At 37.1% G+C, this 24,256-nt stretch overlaps 1 protein-coding gene across 1 annotated transcript; it reads left to right on the top strand.

The window, feature by feature from the left end:
- Positions 1-3,038: 3,038 nt before the first annotated feature.
- LOC146488381 (anaphase-promoting complex subunit 2-like) lies at positions 3,039-22,973 on the top strand. Its single transcript, XM_085116965.1, has 21 exons — positions 3,039-3,173; positions 3,248-3,319; positions 3,510-3,577; positions 6,376-6,494; positions 7,901-8,055; positions 8,473-8,678; positions 9,694-9,814; positions 10,707-10,794; positions 11,654-11,720; positions 11,833-11,888; positions 13,433-13,576; positions 14,179-14,248; positions 15,087-15,189; positions 15,400-15,439; positions 16,005-16,110; positions 16,674-16,817; positions 16,931-17,025; positions 18,131-18,300; positions 19,738-19,896; positions 20,473-20,543; positions 21,473-22,973. The coding sequence occupies exons 1-21, from the start codon at positions 3,095-3,097 to the stop codon at positions 21,683-21,685; spliced, it is 2,346 nt and encodes a 781-aa protein (XP_084973091.1). The 5' UTR covers positions 3,039-3,094; the 3' UTR covers positions 21,686-22,973.
- The last annotated feature ends 1,283 nt before the right edge of the window (positions 22,974-24,256 follow it).

Below are 24,256 nucleotides of genomic sequence, written 5' to 3'. Positions count from 1 at the left end.
TTGGGATAACAAACTAGAACTGTCTTTGTGAACCCAGCTCGATGAAGACGGCACAATACCTCAAGTTTGCTGATTTCTAACTTCTATACAAGATCGAACAGATCAGCTCCAGTGGTCGTACGGTATCCCGTGATTGCTCATATGCCAGCCTTCAGGCCTGCCCGTTGTTACTGGCTATTTCAAGATCTTCAGATGAAAAGATTGTGGAAGAATGTTGGATGATTATTTAATAATAATTCTGGGGGACTGACTGTGCATTTACTTTACAAAAAATGTAGTATTTATAAGTCTAAATTTAAAAATATAAAGCAGAAATGAATAGAATTCAGGACATTCCATTTTTTAGCTGCACCCCCAACCCCCAAGGATGGCAAGGTTTGTTGAGGGGGTATAAGATGTAACATTCCAAGGAACTGCCTAAATTTAATTTTTCAAAGGTATTCCTAAAAAAATCAACCCCTCAGAGGGTGCCGATAAGAATTTAAGGCATTGAATTCCTGCCATCCTTAGGGAGAGGGGGGTTGCGGATAAAAAATGAAACATCCCTTCATAAAGTTGCTGGATAACAATGTTTTCAGAGGCAACCCATTTCAAATGAGCATGCGTTTATTCTATATTCTTTTCCATAGGTAAAAATAGTAAAATGTGGCTGCTAAAAAAATTCCTGGATTCATCGTGGATCCAGAAATTTTGTTTATGTAGATTGTCACCCCAGAAACGGGTTTGCTTGTTTCTTCAAAAACTAATACAACCATTGATTTCACCACAAACCTATAAATAGGGACCAACCAGAATTTTTTTCATTGAGCACTGGCAAAACAAAAGATAAAAACTTGCTAAAGCCCAAACTAAAGTAGGAGTTGCTTCTCTCTTTTTGTAGACACAGTTTTGTTTTGTCAAGAAGGAAGCAACTCTATATTTTAGCATCAATGTAGCAGTGGAATTCAACAATGCTTATAAAACCTCTGAGACAACTCAGATTTGCCCAAGTGATTATAGATGTAATATCTCCATACAAAGTTGTTACATTTTAAAGACAGGTGATCCAAATTGAAGGCACTTAATTGGGTATGTAGTTTTGATGAATAAGCAACTTCTGAAAATTAATGCAAAATGCATGGGAATTTGTATGGAGACTTAATGTTTTGAAACTTGGTCAGAGGGTTATCTTGTCTTGTGTGAAAGGTGTAGAAACGTTCTTGACCACATGGGGATGTATCCCAGTCAACTGCAACTTTATTTTTCCAAGCTTAGATCTATGTATACAAAGTAATACATAACTGTGCAGATCCAGAAAATATCCATTCCCCCTCTCGTGCTTCTTCCGTGGAAGGTCACTGGAACTCCAGTAGAGATGGAAGGTCTCAAATATAAAAGTTAAATTGAAGTTTGCAGAGAAGTGGGGGGGCCAAACCAAAGAAACCTTTCTTTGCAGAGCTATGGATATTTTCAGAACTTACACATTTTTCATACTTATGCAAAAATAAGAGTAAAACTTGCATTTATATAATACAGAAAAACAATTATTTGGCCACCATAGCTGATGAAATGTTCTCACCATAGATTTGTAGTTTTATAATAATTTGCTTTGTAGAGAATGCCCATATTTTTCAGAAAAGATAAAACAGTACTGAGTTGATGATCATTTACATTGATTACTGTATATGGTAGCTACAAAATCATAACATACAAAAAAATTCAATTTCTCATTGTACGATTGTATGGACAGTGCTTGTTCTGAGTAACATTTAGGCAACCACTACTCCTGAATAACCACTTAACTATAATTTTTTTTTCAGTCATGTCACTGTATTTCAGACCTCTTGCATAAGCTACCTTTCCCAAGCAACTACTTTCCTTTACCTTGTTAGAGATTTCTCACAAGAGGGTCAACTGTATTACCCCACATCTCACAGCCGTGTAGGAGATCACATTTTGCGAGGAAAAAGAAAACATTTCAAAAGTTCATGAAGGAGTTTGTCACCTGTGCTTCTGCTTCACTCCAAAAATATATGTAACGGTTATCTACAGCTCCTAAAAATACCCATTTTCAAAATGGTCATTACCAACCTCTTTGTAGCTGAGTAAATTTGTACTAGTTAGAAAGTCGTAAATTTTTTGGACTTGGTGGCAGCTGGAAAGCAGGTAAGCACCAGAATAAACTGTGATTTTTGTACATTCAGAATGTTATTTCATGTTTTCAGTTCAATTGAAAAAAGATTAGGGCTTTGGCTCACCTTTGGTGGGGAGTTCATATAGGGCACAAATTTTCGAGGATGTGTGCAAGAGGAGTATCTGAGAGGCTACAAGGACTGATATTTTTTCTTTGTGCATTTAGAGGTACATTAGCTGAAAACGCCTTAAGAGTCTTACCTGGCTTGTCTGTAAAATCTTGTACTTTACTTTAAGCCGCCGTTACACGTTGAAACTTTTAGCTGAAACTTGTGTGCAACAGCGCTGCGAAACAAGTTTCAGCAGGCGTTGCACGGTGTAACATGGTCGGTTTCGTGAAACTTTTTCGAACTTCCATTGCGAGACAAGTTTCACGAAAAGTAGATTGGCTTTCTACTTCTGCAACGGCTCGCAACGGTCGCAGTGGTGAAAAAACGAGTTTCACCGTGTAACACCACTTAGTGAAACTGGTCTCATTCACCGTTGCACACAAGTTTCAGCTAAAAGTTTCAACGTGTCACGGCGGCTTTACCGTTTGAACTAGCCGTGGAACTTGCTTTGGCAGTAGAAAAAAGATTCCAAGATGGTCCCTTTGGGAACTGGGAAAAAAGGAGCGGGAACTGGGATAAAGCTTGTGAGGGGATACAAGCCAAGATTGGGAGAACTGAAACCATCCCCAACCCCCCATGATCTCTCCCTCTCAATCAAGGAAATGAAATGAATTTGCAGTATAACATCTCAGTCACTTTCTCCATTTTTCTTTCAACAACTTACACCTTCTAGTTGGCCAAGCCTGCTGGCTTTAAGCCCAGTGCAAGGACAGGTGTTTTTTGGCTATGTGTTAGATGGGGAAGGGGAATGAGTCAGTCACGGATGGCTCTGATTGCGGAAGCCTGAGTACTAGTGACCAAGCGAAAACAAAATGGCGGCTGGCGGGAATGTAGAAGTCGTTTGGAGTAATCTTGTGAACTACCTGTCGCCCACGGCTCCACAAGCGCTTGGTAATTGAGCGTACACCGCTAGTGAAATGCTGTATTTTTTATTTAACGATTGACTGATTGATAATCCCTTTCAGGAACCTTAGATTCGTGGGAACAGTTGACGCAAACTCCGCGGATGCTTTCTCGCCTGCGAGAGTGGTTCCTAGGTATGGATTGATTTTGCCGTAAAGTTCTTATGTGGCTTGCTAAAATGAGTTTATTCTAGCTTAATCCTTACTGGAAATCGTTAGGGTATGTACAAGCTTATAATATGAAACGTCATCACTCAGAAGCTTAAGCCTGCTGTCGGTTATGCTCACAGCTAGATCGAATTATCAAAAAGCTCTTTCTTTTCAGAAAAATGTCAGAAAGATTTGAAAGACGAGATTCGACCACAATTTTGGTGTTATTTCCAGAAGAATGAGGTGAGTGCAAAACAGGCAATCAAGAGGTGGGAGTCATGGCGGCCATGTTGGTGGTTAGGAACCATGAGATTATTCTCCTCTTGAAGTTAACTTCCATTTTTATGTTAACAACTTAGTCGCAAAAATGGGGCTTAGGTGCCCGCGACAAACAAACCCTTGCAGCAGGGCCGTAGCTAGCATGAGGCAAGACGAGGCAGTTGCCTCGTCTTGATTTTGGCCTTTTTTTCTTTTTGGAAGAAACGTTTTATTGAGAAAATAATCCCTAGAAAAAATTGGATTGGTTAAGATAAAACCAGCTAATATAAGGTGGATGAATTGAAGGGAAAAGCATTTTAATGAGGTTAATTCGTTTCATGTGAACTATGAGTTGCGGTTTGAAAATAATTTAAAGTTACAGAGGGGTCATTAGGAAGACGTATCGTGACATAACCGTGACAGGCTGCGTGACATCAAAGCTCACCATTATTCCCGTATCTTATTTGCCATGGCTGAGAGCCGGTGTGGGAGCATTCTTTACTTATACAACTGTCGTAAAAGAACAAAATGTCGTTTGCAGTGCTGGCAATCGATTTATTGCAAACACTATAATACATGTATTGAACTTTTCAGCGAAAAGAAAACGTAAAAGAATAGATTTTAAACGATTTGTGGATCAAGCCTTCCTTATTTGTAATGGCTCTTAAAAGAGCCGTTTGCATTTGGTTGGCGTGAGAGAGGAATTTCAAAACTTTTGACGGAGCTAGCACAGGTTTGCCTCTAGAACATCCATACTGTCTACCATTGAGGTGATTTTGTCTCTCTGGCCACAGACGGATTGCCTTAGCTTTCAGTAAAGAATAAACGACGGGCAAAAACTTTCACTTTTCTAACTGTTAAGGGAGAAGTTTACTACTCTTAACCGTGAAAGTTAGTGACTTGTTAGTCCTGCAAGTATAAGAGATGGCAATATTATGACATGGCTGTCTCAAAGTTGAAGAACATAAACAAGAGTGTATCGAAACAGATAATTGATAAGACTTCTCCTAATCATCAACAGTATAAAATCCATAAACGTTGGCTACTCTCGTGGATTCATTTCATTGTTATAATTAACAATTATTCCACGAGCGCGCGTTGGATATGAGATGATAGGTAGTCATCTCATATCCAACAAGCTCAAGAGGAATAATTGTTTTATTAAAAACAATCAAGAAATATTGCTAGATCTTACTGATTTCGCTGTGAGAGAAGAACCAGAAGACAATTTAATGGCCGCCATTTCTTGGCCATGGTATAATGGCTCATATACAATGGCCGCTCAGCCAATCAAATCCCTCGAATTGCATTATACAATGATCCAGTTTTTAATAATACGTGTTATAACATTTCAATGCTTGAAAATGCAGATGGTCATTAACTTGGCACCAGTATCGCTAAGCAATAAAAAAGTAAACTTCTACACTTGCCCAAGATTGAGTTTTCTGAAGAAATATGCCACAGAAAATGCTTTCAAGAGCATTTCTGAGCCTCTAGATTTCAAAATTTTCTGGGGGGGGGAGGCAGCATGCCCCCACACCCCCCTAGCGGCTCGCGCCTTCGGCGCTCGAAACTTGCCTCATCTTGTTCTGAAGTCTGGCTACGGCCAGCCCTAGCCCCAGGAAGTATAAAGATCACCCAGTAGCGGGGACTGCCCGCAACCCAGCCACGAGACCCCCACAACCACAGAGAACCCCAGCACCTGTCACACTGAAACAAGAATTTCAGTGGAAAAACGATGGATAACAAAATAATAGTAACAAAAACCAATAAACGACAGATACCTATTACCATAGGGGATGGGAGGGAATGGAAATTGCAAGCCAACGAACAAACACCCCTGACTGGAACAACGCCGTGCACGAGGACAAACTGTTACAGCATGAAGCAACGCATGCCTGAGCGAACAGAGAAGTCTGCTAACCACCTACAGTGGATTGCATACAGAGAGAATGCCTGGATATCCCAACGCCCAGACTCTAGAAACGCTAACCGTTAACTCCAACACTTCAATAACTAAATGCCAGAACGCTACTAACGCCAACAAAAGGAAACGACGCTTACTCCTCGTTGTTAACTAAGTTAAATTACATTTAACTGTATCAAACTGTGTGAGCAAATTTTATTTTGTTTTGGCCCCAACATGGCAGCAATGCAATCAACCTATTCCAACAGTGCCCTTCCCCCCCCCCCCTTCAACCCGGGCCTACCCCCTGGGCATTAGTTTTATTTTTAAATAAACTGGCAAATGCCCCACGGCTGGGACAAACTATTTGTTCAAATGCCCCAGGGTAGGGGCTCAAAAATGTTTTATTTTCTTTGTTTCTCCTCTTTCAATAAAATTTAAGCTAAATTATTCAGGCCAAATTAAGTCCTAGCTGGATCTTGTTTCCCATAGTTAGTGTAAAAATAGGTCATTCTGCAGTTCTAGCATCTCATTTATGTCCTATCTAGAAATGAACTGTATTTGCTGATGAATTGGTCATCAAAAGAAGCAACAATGATGTACGGTGAAAAAAGTGAGATGGTCAAATGCCCATGGTAATTGGGTGAAAGGCTTATACCTTGCACCTTTCTTGTAGCCAGAGTAAATTAATGAGACTATGTTCAAACCTCAGTTGTAAAGTATGTACATTCAAATATATGCTAGTGCATTGGCAATAATTATTGTTTTTGAGTCAGGAGCCAAGTCCTGTATATTAATTACCATCAGATGATATTAATTAAATACATCTGAGATCTGTAATTTTTGTTTTAACCTTTTGCATGGCTGTTACTTTAAGGTTGATGTAAAGACATTTGACACCCTGCTCAGCGCAGTAAGTGAGCTTCACCGAAGTGTATCAACATACAAACCATTTGTGGAACTCTTACAGGCTTTAACAGGGTCTTTACCACTGAGGTAATCTTTAAGCTACCACCTACTTTTAATAGATCAAAAATAGAAATTGAAAAACGTCAACTAAATTTTATTCAAGAAGTACTTAACATTAAACTGACTAAATTTCATTGTACCAACCCATATGTTACATGGATGTTCACGAGTCATAGATGACAACATAACAAAAGTCCACCAACAACTTGCCGACAAGTCACCAACAGTTTACCGACTGTCGGCCAATTGCAGGCCAACACTTTATTTTAGGATAAGGTTAAATTGGCCCTCTGTTGGTTGGCTGTCTGCCATTTCTTGGCCAACTGTTGGGGAGCTGTTCTTCAATTTTACCAACAATAGAACTGTTATGTGACTCATCGTTGTAAAAAAAAATTATTACCATATAATTCATCAACAGTTCAACAATTTCACACTATTACAGAATTACAATAGTTATTGTTAACACTCACCTTAAAACTCTTAAAACAGCTAAGGTCATTTTAAAGGGAATTTTAATAAATTGAGCAGATCAATAATTATTTCTCAGTTTGCTAAGATTACACAATAGTTGTATAAGAATAATAATAATGGTTGGTAATGGTTGGTAATGGTAGAAAGTATTATAATAATAATAAGAACTCCAGCCTATAAAAGCCCCAATCAACACATGCAAGCGTTCAGAACGGTTACCCCTGTTCAGTGGCAATTATCTTTCTTTGGATCTTCTGAAGATGCTTTCAGGCCTTTTATTGGGGGAGCACGGATGGTGTAGTGCTGAGAGCACTCACCTCCCACCAATGTGGCCCGGGTTCGGTTCCCAGACTCGGGGTCATGTGGGTTGAGTTTGTTGTTGGTTCTCATCTGTGCTCCAAGAGGTTTTTCTCTGGGTACTCCGGTTTTCCCCTGTCCTAAAAAAACCAACATTTCTAAATTCCAATTCAATCTGGATAGTGTCCCCAGTTAATGCTCTGCGCTAAATACATTGACACTTAAATAAAGTGTTTTATTTTATTTTATTGAGTATCATTAACTTTGTCGCACTTAAATAGTAGGTCCCCTTTGTTTTGACTTCAAAGATTTCATTGTGCACCTGGCAAATTGACTGGCTTTGAACATAATATTTTCCTATTTGTTTGAACATAAATTATCAATCTTCTTCTTCTTCCCCTTTTCGCTCTGGTGACCGTGGCCCTTTCCACTGTTGGTTTCTGCAAGCAAGGCTCTCCGCAGACAGGTGTTTAGCCAATATACAAAGCTCTTTTTGGTTGTTTTTTTGTTAATAAATATTATTAACAAAAAAAAAACTTTCCCTTCTGCTCAATCTATCAATCTATAGTAGAACAGCTACAGCCCTTGTATTCCATGAAAGGCTACAGCCTGGTACAGCAATGTATATCATATTAACAGCAATCATTTTTTTTTGCTTCTTTAAGCGACCTGAACTTGCACTTTGAAGGGTTAGTGAGGGCTGTCATCTTCTGTAATGTACCTGAACAGTTTAAAAGTTCAGTGCATGCTTTTTACAGCCTTGCATTTCAAGCATATCAGTCCATAAACAAAAAGGAAGATGGACAAATGGATACATCAGGTTTGCCATCATGATTATTACATGTTTTAATAGGCATTAGGTAACTACACATAAAAACTTAATTTGCTCTTGAGACAAAATTACCTTTAGCAGCCAAATACGAGAAATCTATGGATTAAGCAGAATACAGATAGAGTTTGATGAGTTTATTTTTTTGAATCAGATAGGAATGCATTTCAGATAACATGAATGATTCCTCAGTAGCTATGCCTTCTTTCACAAGAAGATTCAAATTATGATGTCAACTACTTCAATCAGGTAGAATTTAATTCCAAAACTTTTCACTTGGGTAAAACATTGTGAGATTACCTGCAAAGGCTGATTTCATGTTAATTTGCAATTTCATTGAGATATAGCTACATGTAGTTTGTAAAGAAATAATAAAAATGCTATATTTTTTTTGCTTTTTGTTGATAGGTTCATCTGCAATGAATATTGAAGATGAAGAAGTGGAAGATGATGATGTTGAATCTCTTACTTGTGCTGGCTGTACAGAAGAGAAAGACAGCTGCGAGTGTACAAAGATCGTTGAAGGATTTGCACAACTAAATTCACAGCTTTATTCACTTGGACTGATGAAAAAAGTTGCTGAGCCAGCATTCTTGTCAGTCATTCACACAGAGGTATAACCTTAATTATTAAAAACTGGATCATTTTATAAATAAATGCAATTCCGGGGATTTAATTGGGTTAGTGGCCATAGTATAATATGAGCCATTATATCATACCTGAGAAATAGCGACCATAAAATGGTCTTCTGGTTGTTTTTGCAAAGCGAAATCAGCAAGATCTAGCAATATTTCTTGATTGTTTTTAATAAAACAATTATTCCACTCAGGCTTGTTGGATGTGAGATGATTATAGCCAACTTGGCACTATGCGCCTCGTTGGCTATATACCATCTCATATCCAACACACACTTGTGGAATTATTGTTAATGATTTTTGGATGCACATTTGAAGGACAGTAACCAACCTGTGGACAAGTGCTTCTTATGCCCTATTCACACCAACAGAACATGTTTAATTAAACCAGATTTAACAAAATGAAAATTGGTAACAGAAAGCTGAACCATTGGCTTTGTCATAGGATTCAAGTATTCTTTAACTTATGCTTTCATTTGTGCTAAATCTGTACATAGTCAACAAAAATCCAAAAGCAGCTTAACTTAACCGCTTTTTTAAAAACGTGTTTAGTTTAAGCCCTGGAACTGCAGACATGTTTGTTGTGACAGGGCAGAGGTGGTTAAAAAACCTCAGCCTGTTGACTCCTTCACCAGTTAAAAGTTCTTGATACCTTTACTCTTCAAAGACCATTAGTTTCCCTAAAGACTGACTTTTAAATACATTGGCCCAACTGAATCAAATTTAGTTGATCTGACCATCAATCCCATTCCATACTGTTTCTTACTATTTCGTAGTAACAACCAGCATTTCAATTCTGCTTGAGGACAGAATCGGGGGGAGGGGGAGGGGTTTGGCTGAGACTTAATAGCGTAGGGACCTATAAAAATATGGTTTCCAAAGATTAGCTTAATAGGGAAGTGAAGGAGAAAGAAGGGGTAAGATTTATAGGAGATTTCGTAGTACTCTGTACTGTGTGTGAGCAGCTTGAATTGAAGTTAATTTTTCACTCTAGATTCAAAGGAGAATAAAAGAAAAGTGCAAAGGTGTGTTTGAGTGTTCTTTCCTTGCATCCCTGTCGAACTGGATTGACACTGAGCTGTGTGGTTGGCTGCTTTTAATTTTCCAAGCTCGTGGTAAGTTTTTGTCACCGTATTTTTCAGTCCCAGTCTTTTTAACTGCCTGTAGAGGAGTTTAGATGATGATGATGATGATGATGATGAAAGAGTGGACTCAATACACCTGGGCCAGGTTGTTCGAAAGCCGATAAACGTTTATCCACAATTAGAAGTTAATTGAGGTTTTCATCTCGCTTGTTAAGAATGGTTTTAAAGGTTAATTTCAGGCTAAAGGTAAAGAAAAGTCGAAGTAAAAACTGAGGGCCAAAAATCTTTTGGAAGAATTTTTATTGATTAGCAATTAAACTCGAGTCAAAGTTTATGTTTATCCAGGATTAGCTTAACCCTTTCCCGCCCGAGGGAAATGTCGAATTTTTCTAAATCGTTAACTATGAACTGGGAGACAACATGTGATATACCATTTAAAAGGTATTTTCTGGGGTGTGCTATAAATCACACCAACAGAGATGGAGGAGGTCACATATTAGAGTGAGAAAAGTCCAAAACGAAAGAAGAAAAACATTGAAAATTTTCCTATTCGTTGTATATACTGGGTATCCCCCTAAACTATAGCTTAATGTACAGCTCTTAGTGCATTGCTTGTTGTAAGATATCAACTGGGCCCTTAACATACAAAGGAAAAAAAATCCAAAAGTTTGAGGGGTGGTAAATTAAGTCTCATATAGGAGGGGGGCATGATTTTATGCCTTCAATTTGTAGATCTTTCCAAGATCTTTTGGTTGTGCAAATTTCACACAAAGTGACCAAATACTGAGCTCATAATTGCGTCTTGTGCCATATGGCACTCTTGGGCAGGAAAGGGCTGGCTTTGAACAACTGGGCCCTGGGATTTAATTTTAGTATTAATACCTCCCAAATTGTCCTTAATATTGTGTATTATGTGATTCAGACTCCAGAACAACAAGTTCAGATATGACTTTGGATGAGTGGAAGCCCAAGCTGCGATACTTTATGTACAAGTCTTTTGCTGACCTCAGGTGTGCAATACCTTGAAGACTCAAACCACCAAACAACCAATCAACCAATGAGTAAAACCAATCGATCAATTAACCAACAAACCAATGAAGGTGGATTAACTGATCAAGAAATTTTATCATTGTTCAATTCATCAGCCAGTCAGTCAGTCAGTCAGTCAGTCAGTCAGTCAGTCAGTCGGTCATTAATTTTACTTATGAATGAAGCTGTTAATATTAATTTTGTTTTTCATTAATTTTACTTATGAATGAAACTGTTAATATTTGTAAAATTTGTTCTCTTATCAATTGCTGAATTTCTTAAGCTTACTGTATTGCGCAAATCTACCATGAGAAGGCCTATGGTTTCTTGAGACCTTCTGCCACAGTTCGTTTTTTCATCCTATTTTCTTTCAACCTCCTTCTAATTCTCAAACCTTTAAGCTAATTGTTCACTCCATTTACTAGAAAATTTTTCCTAACCTTTATTTAATAATAATAATAATAATAATAATAATAATAATAATAATAATAATAATAATAATAATAATAATAATAATAATTATAATAATAATAATAATAATAAATAATAATAATAATTATAATGATAATAATAATGATAATAATGATGATAATAATAATAATATTTTATATTTTATGTTACGCATTTTCTACAAAAATAATCAAATGCACATTACAGATATTACAATAAAATCCAAAAGAAAAAAAATAATAAGAACCTGTTAACATTACAATTACTACAGAATAAAAAGAAGAAAAATAACAATATTTACAATTTGCCATGGAAATATTTACAAATAAATTTAATCTTTGTGAAAAAAGTGTTATAATTATTGGTTTAATTTACTTCTTCACTTTTTAGGATTGATCAGTTGTTTGATATAATAGTAGAATATCCAGACTCTCTTCCTGCAATCCAAGACCTGAAGGTATGATTTCAGATATGTTCAAGTAAGAATATTCTGTCCAGGTATTGTTGGCATTTCCTACTAAATTTTTATTCTGTAACTTAAATATTACTACTTTACTATAATGTTTCAGGAGTGCTTAGAAGTGACAGACCAAAGGAAGGAGCTGATAGTTTCTCTTCGGACTGCGTAAGATAGTATACAGTCAGGCAAACGTCTAGAGAAGTGTCAAAACAGTATAGAGTATTGACTAAACCCATCTTGATTAAATGCTTGCCACAAATCAAGAGCCCCTGTTCATGTTCAAAAATTAAAGTGAAAAAAGTGCTAGTTGGAAATTAATGTTTATTTAGAAAACAAAAATATTAATCAATATGATCATAACATTATTGATACAATTTTGATGTACTGTTAATTTGTCCAGAGCAGGCAATAATTATTTATTTAAGCTTTACTGGCCCAAAAGTAACGTTTTCCTGGCCAGGAGCAACTCAAGTTCCAAATAACAGTGGAGAAACTGCTCAAGTGAAAAATAATATTCTGTGGCCCCAAAATTGGACCTTAGTTAAGATTTTGAGGTGCTCAACAGCTGCTTTTTCATCTGTTTTGCATATACAGAGTGGGATAAACTTACAACTCTGTTTCTGACTTTTAAAAAGTTTACTTTTTATTTTACAGTTATTTCAATTAACGTTGTCGGTTCAAAGCATGAAGCTAAAAGACAAGACCGAAAGTTTACGTGGGATTTTTATGAATAAACTCATCAAAATCAGTCATGCCTGGAGAAAACAATAGGTTGTAATTAGCAGTACAATGACCTGCACGTGCAGGGATGATTTTGATGAAATTATTCATAAAAAATAATCCCACAAAACATTGCAGTCTTGTCTTTTAGCTTGATTTTAATCCGACAACGTTAATTGAAATAGCTGTATATTGTCTACCTTACATACTGAAGCAGGCAAATATAATTTATAATCCTAAATCAATCAAGTTAAATTTACTAGTCAGAATTCTTCAGACCAAATTGGACACTTTGTCCTTTTTTTAATGTCCAGCATTTGAATGGAATGTTGAACATTTCTCTGGAAATCTTTCCAAAAAAGATGCAGTAGTTAACCGAAAAGAATTTTCAAAATACTTGGCAAACAATTATTGTTATTCATGAAATACATTATGGTGTAATGTAAAGAAAAATTTATAGCTTTATGCCGTCAATAAACTAAGTTAAACTCTAAGCCAATTGAATTATTGGAGGGTAGGTGCCGTAAAGGTAGCAACAGAGGAGGGCAGCAATCTCCTCAGCAGTAAGGAGGTAACCATGGCAACCTAGCCACAGCCCACCTCCAGGCACCTGTCAACACAACACTGAAAGGGAACTACCAGTGCGTGGAAATGATACTTACCCCAAAGGTGTGGGAGGGAGGGAGGGAAAAGCAAGCAAGCAAGCTAGCAAAGCAACTCCAGCAAAAGCACATGGCAATGCCCCTGCAGACCTCCCTGCCCCCCCCCCCCCCCCCCCCCCCTTCAACCTGATCCTGGAGGAATGGCAGCATTGGCTTGATTTTAACTTTGCCTAAATTTCATTTAGCCCCATGAAATTTCTACAGGAACTCTGAAATCTTGCCACGATTTTCAAAACTGACATGTACATTTCAAAACTCTGTTCAAATTTAAAAAATACTGGTCACGCGTGACGTGGATTGACTGTAAATGCTTGCTCGCAATTTCAGATTTGAGCAGCGATTGTTGCATCCTGGTGCCAACACAGCTGACATCCTGACTCAATATGTATCAGCAATCAGAGCTCTACATGTTCTGGATCCTGCTGGAGTTATTCTAGAACATGTGTGTGCACCTGTTAGACAATACCTCAGGTAAGATATAAACATGCAATATACTTGTTTACTGTGGAGTAGTCTGTTACCATGTGATTCACAAAGGCATGACTCTTTCCGTTTGACTCTGACATAGAACTGCCAACAGTTACTACTATAGTTGCATTATATAGGCAATCAGATGGTAGATTATTTTAAAAATGGCAAGGTTCAATTAACAATAATGGCTTGCACTTAATTCATATTGCATCTGAGTGGATTTCTCCTGTGATGCATTCTCAAATAATTTGTCTGAACATTTAATTTCAGTATTCATGTTTTACTGATAAGGGGTGCGACATGGTAAATTCAAGACTTTAAAAGACAGTGAAACTAGGGTTTTTTTCTCCTTGAGCCTGAAACCTGCTTTCCATTTAAAATGCACATAAGACTTGATGGTGTTACGCCCAAGAAGTTTTAGACCTGTAGCATTCTAGCCCGAGACTTCTAGAGCCATTCTTTTAATTGTCACCATTAGCTACTTTGCATTGAAATCAAGACTTCAGACATAAATTTTATCAAGACATTAATTTTTTGAAATCCCTGATTCGCTAGTCTTCTGATTGGCACAGTTAAGGTCTTTCTTCCCATTCTTTTGATAGAACACGAGAGGATACTGTACGGTGCATTGTGACAAGTTTGACAGATGAAAACAGCACAGAACTTGCAGAGGTGATCTTTAGTTTAATAATAATAGAAGCATTAGCATCAGTAAAGCTTTTAGAGTTATAAATGTAATACCAGACTGAGGGATGTTACTAAACCAGGGAAATATAGGGAATAGGGAAATGGAAATGGGATATGAGAGATTGTGGCTAGGGAATTCATGAGATTTGGTGAATATTGCAGTCAGTTGTGATTCCCTGTTTTAGTAACATCCCAGACTGAAAGAGAATGTATACTGTATCATGAAACATTTTTGTCATTGTGTATCTTGTAACAAAAATGTTTAAGGTACAGAAACGTACGCAATCCTTTTTAGAGGAGGTATCTCAGCTGTTTTTAGTTTCGCATGGTGGGGTTTGGTGGTGTTTACTCGTTAGGCTGTTCCCTCTGCTTATCATGATTATGTAATCTTATCATTTTTAAATAGAAGAAAGATCCTCGCAGTTACCGGTAGTTCGCAACTTAAGCATTTGTTTAAAGTAAGCCTGAATAAAAAATTCAAGCTTGAACGGGATTCGAAGCCATGACCTCTGCAACGCCAGTGCAGTGCTCTTCCAACTGAGTTATCAAGCCAACTGGGAGCTGGTCATATTATGAGTTCGTAATATACATGTAGCTAGTAGCATCCTGCCAGAAAAACTAACCCCAGGTGGCAGGTGTTTGGGTTGCTGTCAGTCATTATGCAACTTAACCTTATTGAAAACCAAAAGACAAATTATTATCAGCTTAGGATAGAAAATAATGGGTTGCATCTTGGTTTCTTTGGCTCCTGATCACTTGAACTAAAATATTAATTAATTAATTAATTTATTTATTTATTTATTTAATAATGTACTTTTAATAGGAGTTAATGAGAGGTGACCCTCGAACCATTGAGGAATTATGCACCTGCGACAGTGAAGATGATGATGAAAACTGGATGCCAGCTCCCAGTGATGCTGACCCAGGTAATTACTGAAAAACATTCATGTTATCTTCAGTTGCTGACATTTGAAAGCCAGGGGTTCCTAAATACTCATGATATCAGATTATAAAATTAACCCTTGGTGAACGCTATTTTCTGGTTTGGAATATACTGCTATCAAGTACACTAGATTGCATCTTGGAAAGTTTAGCACATGTGTACTACATATTCATGGCAACTTCTTTCTCATCAGATAAGATATCAAACAGCAGAAAAGCACCGGACATCATTAGGTCAGTTTTCTTGTACTTTTTCTTTGTATAAAGTGACTTTTGTGGTTAGACAGTAACTCAGGCTTGCTGTACTTTGCGAAATGAAATGAGACAAAAACGAATTGGAAATGAATGTCTTTTTATGGCTGACAATTTTCTGTTCAGATGCAGCGAGGACGTCAAATAACGTTATAGATTTTTATTTTGTGTTGTTCCATTTTGTTTCGTTTCATTCCATTGCATTTCGCAACGTACAGTAAACTGTTATAACTAAAGTTATGTCCAGGATTGAAAGCTGTCGCAAAAATTTGCTCTATTTGCAAGTTAATTTGTTAACAATGTTTAGTTGCTATTTATTTGCTGTTGAAGGTAAAATCCTTGTTACTTTTGCTTAATTTTTATTTCTATGCTATAATTTTTCACAGTTTTGTTATAAGAAATCAATTTGACTTCAAATGTGTACAAACTTCCCTTTGCCTAAATATTCTTAATCCATGAATTTATGCTGTTATTGGTTGTTTGACGAGTAGATTTAAACTATTAGTTAATTTATTATAATTTATTATGTACTTATATTTCTTTACAGCATGCTTGTGAACATATATGGGAGTAAAGACCTCTTTGTTTCAGAGTATCGCACACTGCTAGCTGATCGTATACTGTCATCATTCAATTATGACACAGAAAAAGAGGTGGCTATTAATAACATTTATTTGTATTTATTTCAATGTTATCAGCATGAGGATAACCATAATTTGTTTATTCATTGTCTTTCCAAGGAACTGTACAAAGTATTAACTATAAATCTGGAAAGCCAGTTAGGAACTGTGACATTATATACAATCTTTGCAGTTTGTATGGGATATACTTTTTGGAGGTTGATTTGTTTGTTAGGTCAGTTTGTCTTCAACCTAAGTCTTTTATTAGCCTAAGATCTTAGGTTAATTTAGGTCTGTTTGTTCTTTAATCTAAAGCCTGCTGCACACTTGAGGAAAGAGCTGAGCAAACTGCCTTGCGAGGCGATTAGCTCAGCTGTTTCATCAACGTGTGCGGTCGAGTTTTTGTGAGGTTTTTGCCTCACGAGGCCATGAGGAAAATATCTGTCGTGTTTGTTATTTGAGATTTCGCCTCGTAGGGCGAAATTCTCACGAAAACTTAACTGCAAAACAGCTGAGCTGATTTCCTAGCAGGGCTTGCCTAGGTTTAGTAACATTGTGGATATTCAGACTGTAATGTTTTTGCCCTCTCTCTTCAGCTTCGTTACCTTGAGTTGCTGAAGCTTCGTTTTGGAGAATCCCACTTACATTTCTGTGAGATTATGCTCAAAGATGTTGCAGACTCCAGGCGGATCAATTCTCACATCCAGGCATCTGCTGCAAAGAGCGATGATACAGACAAGGTATTTACACCATTTTGACCTGAATCCCTCTCTTATCTTAAACACTGTACTGAAGGGAGGGTGCTGACTGACTGTAGTCATTTACTTAATTAATACTTAAATTTTATTTTCAGCCTGATACAATTCCACTGACAGCCATGGTTTTGTCAGCTGTATTTTGGCCTGCATTTCGAGAAGAAAAACTCAAAGTTCCTGAAGATGTTCAAAGGTACAATCATGTATTTTATACAGTTATTAATTCTGCCTCATTCTGATTTTTATTAAAAACTAAATAAAATAAAAATACTTAAAAAATTCTCATCCTAGATCAAAATTAACAAACAGATTAGTTGAAATGCAAATGGATAGTGAGATATCTAGCACTGAAAGGAAGCCTCCGTATTCCCTATTGTGAAACGGTGAACAGTAAAAAACAATGAAATCATTCCATGTTAAATAGGAAAACTCACTGCTGCACTGGATAGAAGCTCAGCGTAATGTAAACATCAGTCCCCATTTATTTATACAGATACAAACACTTGGGTACTGCAAAGGCAGTGAAGCATGAAAATTGTAACAAGTTCCAAGTAAAGTTCTTTGATTGATAATATAAAGAGGATATCGTGTCTGCTGCCCGTCAGGAAAGGAGGAAACCTGAAGCCTCCCAAAAGCAGAGTCAGACACTTAAGAGGAACCTTGAGGGAGAGAGGTTGAACTAAAATACAAAATTATGAGTGCATCAACTACAAAGTACAATCAATTCAAATGACACAAAAAGTAAAAAGCATTGACAAACGAAACTCAGGCAGCGATGTCAGCTCAGAATGATCACCTCAGTAAAATCCCGCCCTTTTATACTTTGGTCTCCGTGACAGCTGTCAATAAGCTGAAACCGTGAAAACAACAATTTGCTACTATTCTTAGAACCGCAGCAAATAACAATTTTATTTGTTTGATCAAATCTTCCTGTTATTCTGGTATGGAAATTGAAAAAAATTCTTTTCAGTTTTTCTTCTCAGGGTTTCAAGCGTATAAAAGTGTCAAATTTCTCTTCTGGTTGGGTACAATACCACGCAAGATGGGAGACTGGAGATAGTAGTGCTGTGATGTCAATACATGAATGCTAGTCTATCTCACAGTCCTGCTATCCCCAGTCTCCTGTCTTGTGCGGTATTGTACCCAACCAGAAGACATAGTGAAATTTGACAGTTATATTCCTCAAATGTGGGGATTTTTTTTTCGATTTTAATACGAGAACAACATTAACATTTGATCATATACACTTTAAATTTGTGGTTGCTGTGATTTCTTGACTCCTGAATTATCTAACTTAGAGCTATGGATGAATACACCAGTGGATTTGAAACGTTGAAAGGCATGCGTACACTACGATGGAAGCCACAACTGGGCCTAGTGGAGCTTGATGTTGAACTAGCTGACCGCACACTGTCACTGTCTGTAACTCCTGCTCAGGCCACAGCTATCATGCACTTCCAAGACAAAGGTATCAACCTAAATTAATGACACTTATTAAAGGGACAGTATCACGCTATTTCTAGCAACACATTGAAAATCGGAAAGACGCTATTCGGTTGATAGCAGCCTAGATATAATGACAAAATTCCAAAAGACTATCAGAATGCAAAGAAACTATCCACGGATATTTTCGCCAGCAGATGACTGAGATAGAGAGGGGTTCAAATTTGAAAACGTCTGGCGGATGTTTTCAAATTTCGCTGTTGTAACGCACTGAAAATCGCCGGTTGTACTATGTTTTGGTTCAACCTTTCGTCTTAGAACCACTATTAATATTTCTTTAAATAAGCTATTGCGAAATAAATTAACACAGTGTTCAAAGTTTAAATTTAGTGAATTTTGACCAAAATTCATGATATCTCTCATGATACTGCCCCTTTAAAATAGTACATGTAGATCGTTTTCAGTGTCAATACAACCACTGACTGCCTTTGCGATACTTAGTTATGGGAAGTGAGATTTTGCAGAGGCAGAGGCTCATAAGACAGAGATAGGAGAAAGTATACATGTCGCCGAAGGGGAGGTGGGAGGGACAAAAAATTTAACTCTAGGCCAGAATGGCATCATTTGGGGAAAGAGACCGAAAACCAGAGATCACTTGCTTAAATAGGCAAATGAGGTCTCTAGAGACTTGAATAACGTGTGACAAGGATACCAGCATTGCGCGCAGGCTAAATGCATGGTTATTTTGACAGTGAAAATAGCTAAGCCATCATGTAACCTTCACTCTCAGCAGCATAACATTATTGCTCATTCTCACGTTCAAGCGGCTATTAAAAAATGTTTGCCAAGATTGTTGCTCAGTCTGATAATGCCTGGCAATAATTTATTACTATCTTGAGTGAATCAAACCTCAAAATGATCCTTGAGATGACAAAGTGGGTACCTAGTGACTCTCATAAATTGAAGAGCTGGTCACATAAAGGATCTATGTTGTAGTTTAGTTTTTTTCTCTGACTGTTTTCTTTGGAGTTTTGGCGTTTGGCCCACAACCTTCATTTCAGAACAAAGCCCCGCTTCCCTAGAGTTAGGTCACAGATTTGATGAACACGGAACATCACACTAAAATTCAGTACATTGAATAATTATTGTAGGGTGCATTGGCAATAAGCTGACCATTTTGTATGCTTTTGTCTTATTGATTGTTTAAATAGAACTTTTTGCACATTGTTCATGATGATTGAAACACATCTGTTCTTACATGATGAAATAATGACATTATAATTATTATTAGTTGTTGTTTATAGTTGTTGTTATATTAATGATTATTGTAGTTATTATTATTGTTATGTTGGTATGATTTTATTGAGGCATCATTCCAAACTACAGTGTAATGTTTATCTCTGTCCGCTCTTAACTCTTCCATATTAAACCCTGTATCGCACCGGCCGTCATGTTCTTGTAGAGCGCTGGACCCTAGAGGAGCTAAGTGGTGTAATGCATGTCCCCCCTGGGTTACTTAGAAGACGACTTGGATTTTGGATAAGTCAGGGGGTCCTCAAGGAAGAGACATCAGATACCTTTGTAGTGGTGGAAAAGCAGAAAGGACACCAGAGAATACCGGGTATGTTGATCTCCTTGGTAAGATCTTTTGCAGTGCCTTGCATCTTTTACTGGAATATAATATATAATTACCTATACCAGTGTTTTTGTTAAAAATTTCTCTTTTATGGATCTACATGTAAGCTCTAAATGCCCAACACCTGATATAAATATGTGTTAAGTAAATTTATTTTAAAATTTATGTTCTAATCCAGTACATTCTGGGGTAAAGGTCCATTATATCAGTGGTGCAAATGCCCCCCTTATGATTAAACATGTACGTCAAATTAACATTCCCTTTGGAACAGTCAATTGAAAATAGATTTCTAGCAATCAATACAATAATGACCTGAGACAATTCAGATATAGAAGAGATAAATCTATCTCCATTGGCCTCACTCAGCTTTGTGTCTTTTATGTTTTCAACAACACCCTCTGGACAATGTACCATATTACTGATAAACATTCCAAGGGAATTCAGTTTTTGAAAGACTTTATTTTGTTTTGCAGAACAGGAAAAATATCAAATGAATTCTTACCAATAATTGCGGGATCATATTCCAGAAATTATATTGTATTTTTTTTTTTTCCATTACAGAAGTAGTCATGGATGCAGAGATTGAATCTGTAATGGCATCTTCGCAGGATCAACGAGAAGAGGAACTTCAGGTTGGTAATGAATATTGTTATCACCCTCTTCCTTTATTCCTCCGTAGATCAAGTTTTTGTAGTTGTATGCATGTTTCACCTAGTTTGGGGTGGGGTCAGTTTCCTCCATAGGTTCAACAGTGTTTAACCTGTGACAATGAAACTTTGAGGGTATAATTGAAGAGCTGTGGGCATAGCCAATCTATAGTGCTTTCTATATTGTTTTTCGTTGTTTTAGCTCAGATTCACGAGATTTGGTGCAAGTTGTCTTCAATTTCATCAGGAAACATTGTTCCAATGTTTTATCCAATGCACTGCTTTGTGCTTTCATTTGCAGTTAAAAACCTATGATTATGGGCAAGATTTCTGTTTATAAGATGCAAAGAAAGTAGCAGATAAAACATTGGGGTAACGTTTCCTGCAGGAATTGAAGGCCACATGCAAATATTGTGGTGAATGTGACCTAAAACGACAAAAGCACATTTATACATGAGTGGAGCTTCCTTCTTAAATACTGCTATCCTGGATCCACTATCTTGGATGTCTTGATTTGTCAAAAACTTCAGAAAACCACAAAAAGTGACTCCAAAGTAATCAAAACCAATAAAGAACATAAAAGTATAAGAATTTGGGGGAAACATGTATTCTTTTCTAAATGTGGTTAAATTAATTTTGTAAACGGTGACACATAGTATCAAATTATTGCCAGATTTAAGTTTAGGGCAAATCACAATGTTTAGTGACTTTTGCCTTTGGGTACTTTCCACATCTCACACAGAGTAAAGTACGACCATTCCGGAGAAAGCTCTTCAGCTGTTCTTTCATCAGCCGTGTGCTTTCTTTTCAGTATAATTTTTCTAAAAATATATATTATGTAGGATTTTTTTCAATTTTTCAACTTTGGTGAACTTTTTACTAAAATGAAATACTTTTGTTTGATTTTCTTGCAGGTTTTTTGGTCATACATTGTTGGCATGCTAACAAATCTGGAGAGCCTTCCACTGGACAGAATACACTCTATGTTACGTATGTTTGCAATGCAAGGTCCCTCCTCCAGCCAGTGCAGTGTGGATGACCTGAAGAGGTTCCTTGATCGCAAGGTTAAAGACCAGGAATTGCAGTTTGTAAACGGATTTTACAGATTACCAAAGTCGGGCAGATAACAGTAAACAAGCTCCTCTGGAGGATCACATGACCAGTCTAGTCAAAAACCAGCCATTAATCACCATGTACTATCTGGCATCTCTCTCCCCTGAAGAGGGGCAAAGAAGTTTTGGGAAGAGAAAAGTCAGTGCAGGTGGACACTGCACCCAGTCAATCAATCTGTTGTAGTTTGTGCCTCGATTCATGCACATCATTTAGGGGATTTCCTAATGTTTGTTGGTCATCAGCAAGGGACAGAGACTAAAAACTAGCTCAGCATAGAATAGGGTATAGGATGGTAAATCCGAGACTTTGCAAGACTATGAGAGCCTTGGTTTTAAATCCAAGACTTCATTGTTTCCATAATTTTCAAGTCTGAGAGTTTACTTACAAAACAATAACAGAGCCTTAGACTCTAGACCTTTTGAGTGAGCACTGGACAATTTTCAAGTCGATTGTGCCAAGAAGAGGGTTGTTGTTCTTCATGCCTGTGTTCATTGTTCATATTTGCTACTTCTTGCTCAACAATTTGTGAGACTTTGAGACTCAAATATTCAAAATCCAAGACTTTGAGACGGTCCAAATTCTAGTGAGCATTAGATTCAGAGACACTAACTTTCAATTGTGAGAATTCAAGACTCGGTTAATATTTTTGACTGGTCGTTTTTGACAGACCATTGTATACCCTGCATTTCGACGCTCATGAATCAAGTCTGTGTGGGTAGGAGATTCTACTCCCCCACCCCACCCTGAATAGGATTCTCGACAATAACTGTACGGTTACTCTTACCATCTTAGTATATTCCCCTGAAAATTGAAGGGTTTTCACCAAGGCTAGTGTAAGTGCCTTTTTTGCCTTGAAATCGAAATTGTTCCAGACAAGCACTATTCTAGCTGGCACAGAGACAGTTTATCGTGTAAGAAACTCTGAGAATAACCCAGGCTCACATTAAAGCAGTTTAAAATCATTTATTGGCATTTAAATAGTATTTCGTAATTACATCACTCAAGAATTAACACAAGAATAACAAAGATCGTAAACTTCACACACTTCCAAGTCTTATAATACAAATTAATGTTGAGAAGAAACAGTTGAACGCTACTCTACAGACACATGGGCAATAAAGTTCCTTTTAGTTCTTCATCTGCCAACTCTGGCTCAACCACCACCCAGGCCACTGGAAACTATCCTGTCATAAATCCCACTAAACTTAGACTGGAACTGAGAATGTCACACAATGTCTGTTTCAGAGATATCACTGTTCTAATACATTATGTTGATGAGTAATTTCTTAGATATAGATTTTGTGATAAAACTTAACGCTAAAAAATCACAATGTTTTGACCTCTCTGAGGTCATTTTCAAGTGTGAATAAAATACGAAACTTAGCATAACTGTTTGTAATATATTTATGCTAAGTTTGATATTTTACTTGCACTTGAAAATGACCTCTGAGAGGTCTAAACATCGTAATTTTTTAGTGTTAACTTTTATCATAATACATTATTTATGTCTTAAAACAATTCATTGTCATCCAAAGGCACTCTTTTTAATAATCCTGTATATAATTCTGGGGGAAATTCAGTTTTCTATCTACAAAATAATATTTATCATTAGAGTTGAAAATATTTCAGAGATTTCCAATTCAATTTCTGGATAAAGGCAATATTATTGGTGCCTCATCTCTTCAATTACAAATTCCTTAGAAATATAAATTATTAGAGCACACATAAGCTGGGTATTTCAATTAGCCAAAACTTCCAATTTCTTGGTAGTCATCAATCATTTGAATGTTGTAAATCAGGTTAAGTGCAGCTGTGGTCAGGTCACCATTGAATATATGAAAATACAAAATAACACAAAGCCCTGTTATCAACTTTTGCTCATTATATCAAATGGCCAATATATACACCACACATCATCACTCATGGTACAGTTAATTCAGTGTTTCCAGGTAATGGTTATGTAAGCCTATAGGGCGGGTGCTGAAAGGAGAGGGGGAGGGAGTGTAAGCACTTGCATCTCATGCTTGGGAGTCCTGGGATTCCCCATCCTCTAAGTAAGACTTAGCGGCAGACAGTCAGGGGGCAGGGGAAATGGCGCAACAAAAGTTTTCAGTTTTATCATGCCATCTCCCCTGCCCCCCAACTAACTGCTGCTGAGTCTCTAGGGATAAGGATCGACCCCTTTCCTCCCCATTTGGCGCCCGCCACGCAGGGTACAATGATTGGAATACACTTGTAATAAATTTGTAATTTCCTTGGCACTATTAGTTATGTTGGTTAGACTATATCTTACTTGCATTCTATTTACTGAAATATGATTCACACGAATGAAAAGTAATATGGCATTGTTACTTTGTACCTCTTTAATATTGATTGATTTTGCTTAATGTCTAAGTCAGGTTTTTGCACTTGATTTAAATGAAAATATGTCTGCCCATTGTCTCCGTCTAAACAGTGTACAGTAGGGATGGCAGAGCAAGGGGTGTGGGAGGAATTTAGCGGACTTTGATTACAAAAAACACACTTTTGTTTCAACTGGCTTATCAGAACCGAGAACTGTGGGAGACTACTCTGAGACTACTCTG

This window comes from Pavona decussata, unplaced genomic scaffold (assembly GCF_977016875.1).
Source record: "Pavona decussata unplaced genomic scaffold, jaPavDecu1.1 SCAFFOLD_9, whole genome shotgun sequence".
Classification (NCBI taxonomy): Eukaryota; Metazoa; Cnidaria; class Anthozoa; order Scleractinia; family Agariciidae; genus Pavona; species Pavona decussata.
Note: the sequence above shows the minus strand (reverse complement) of the source record. Positions and strands in the feature narration are given on the sequence as shown.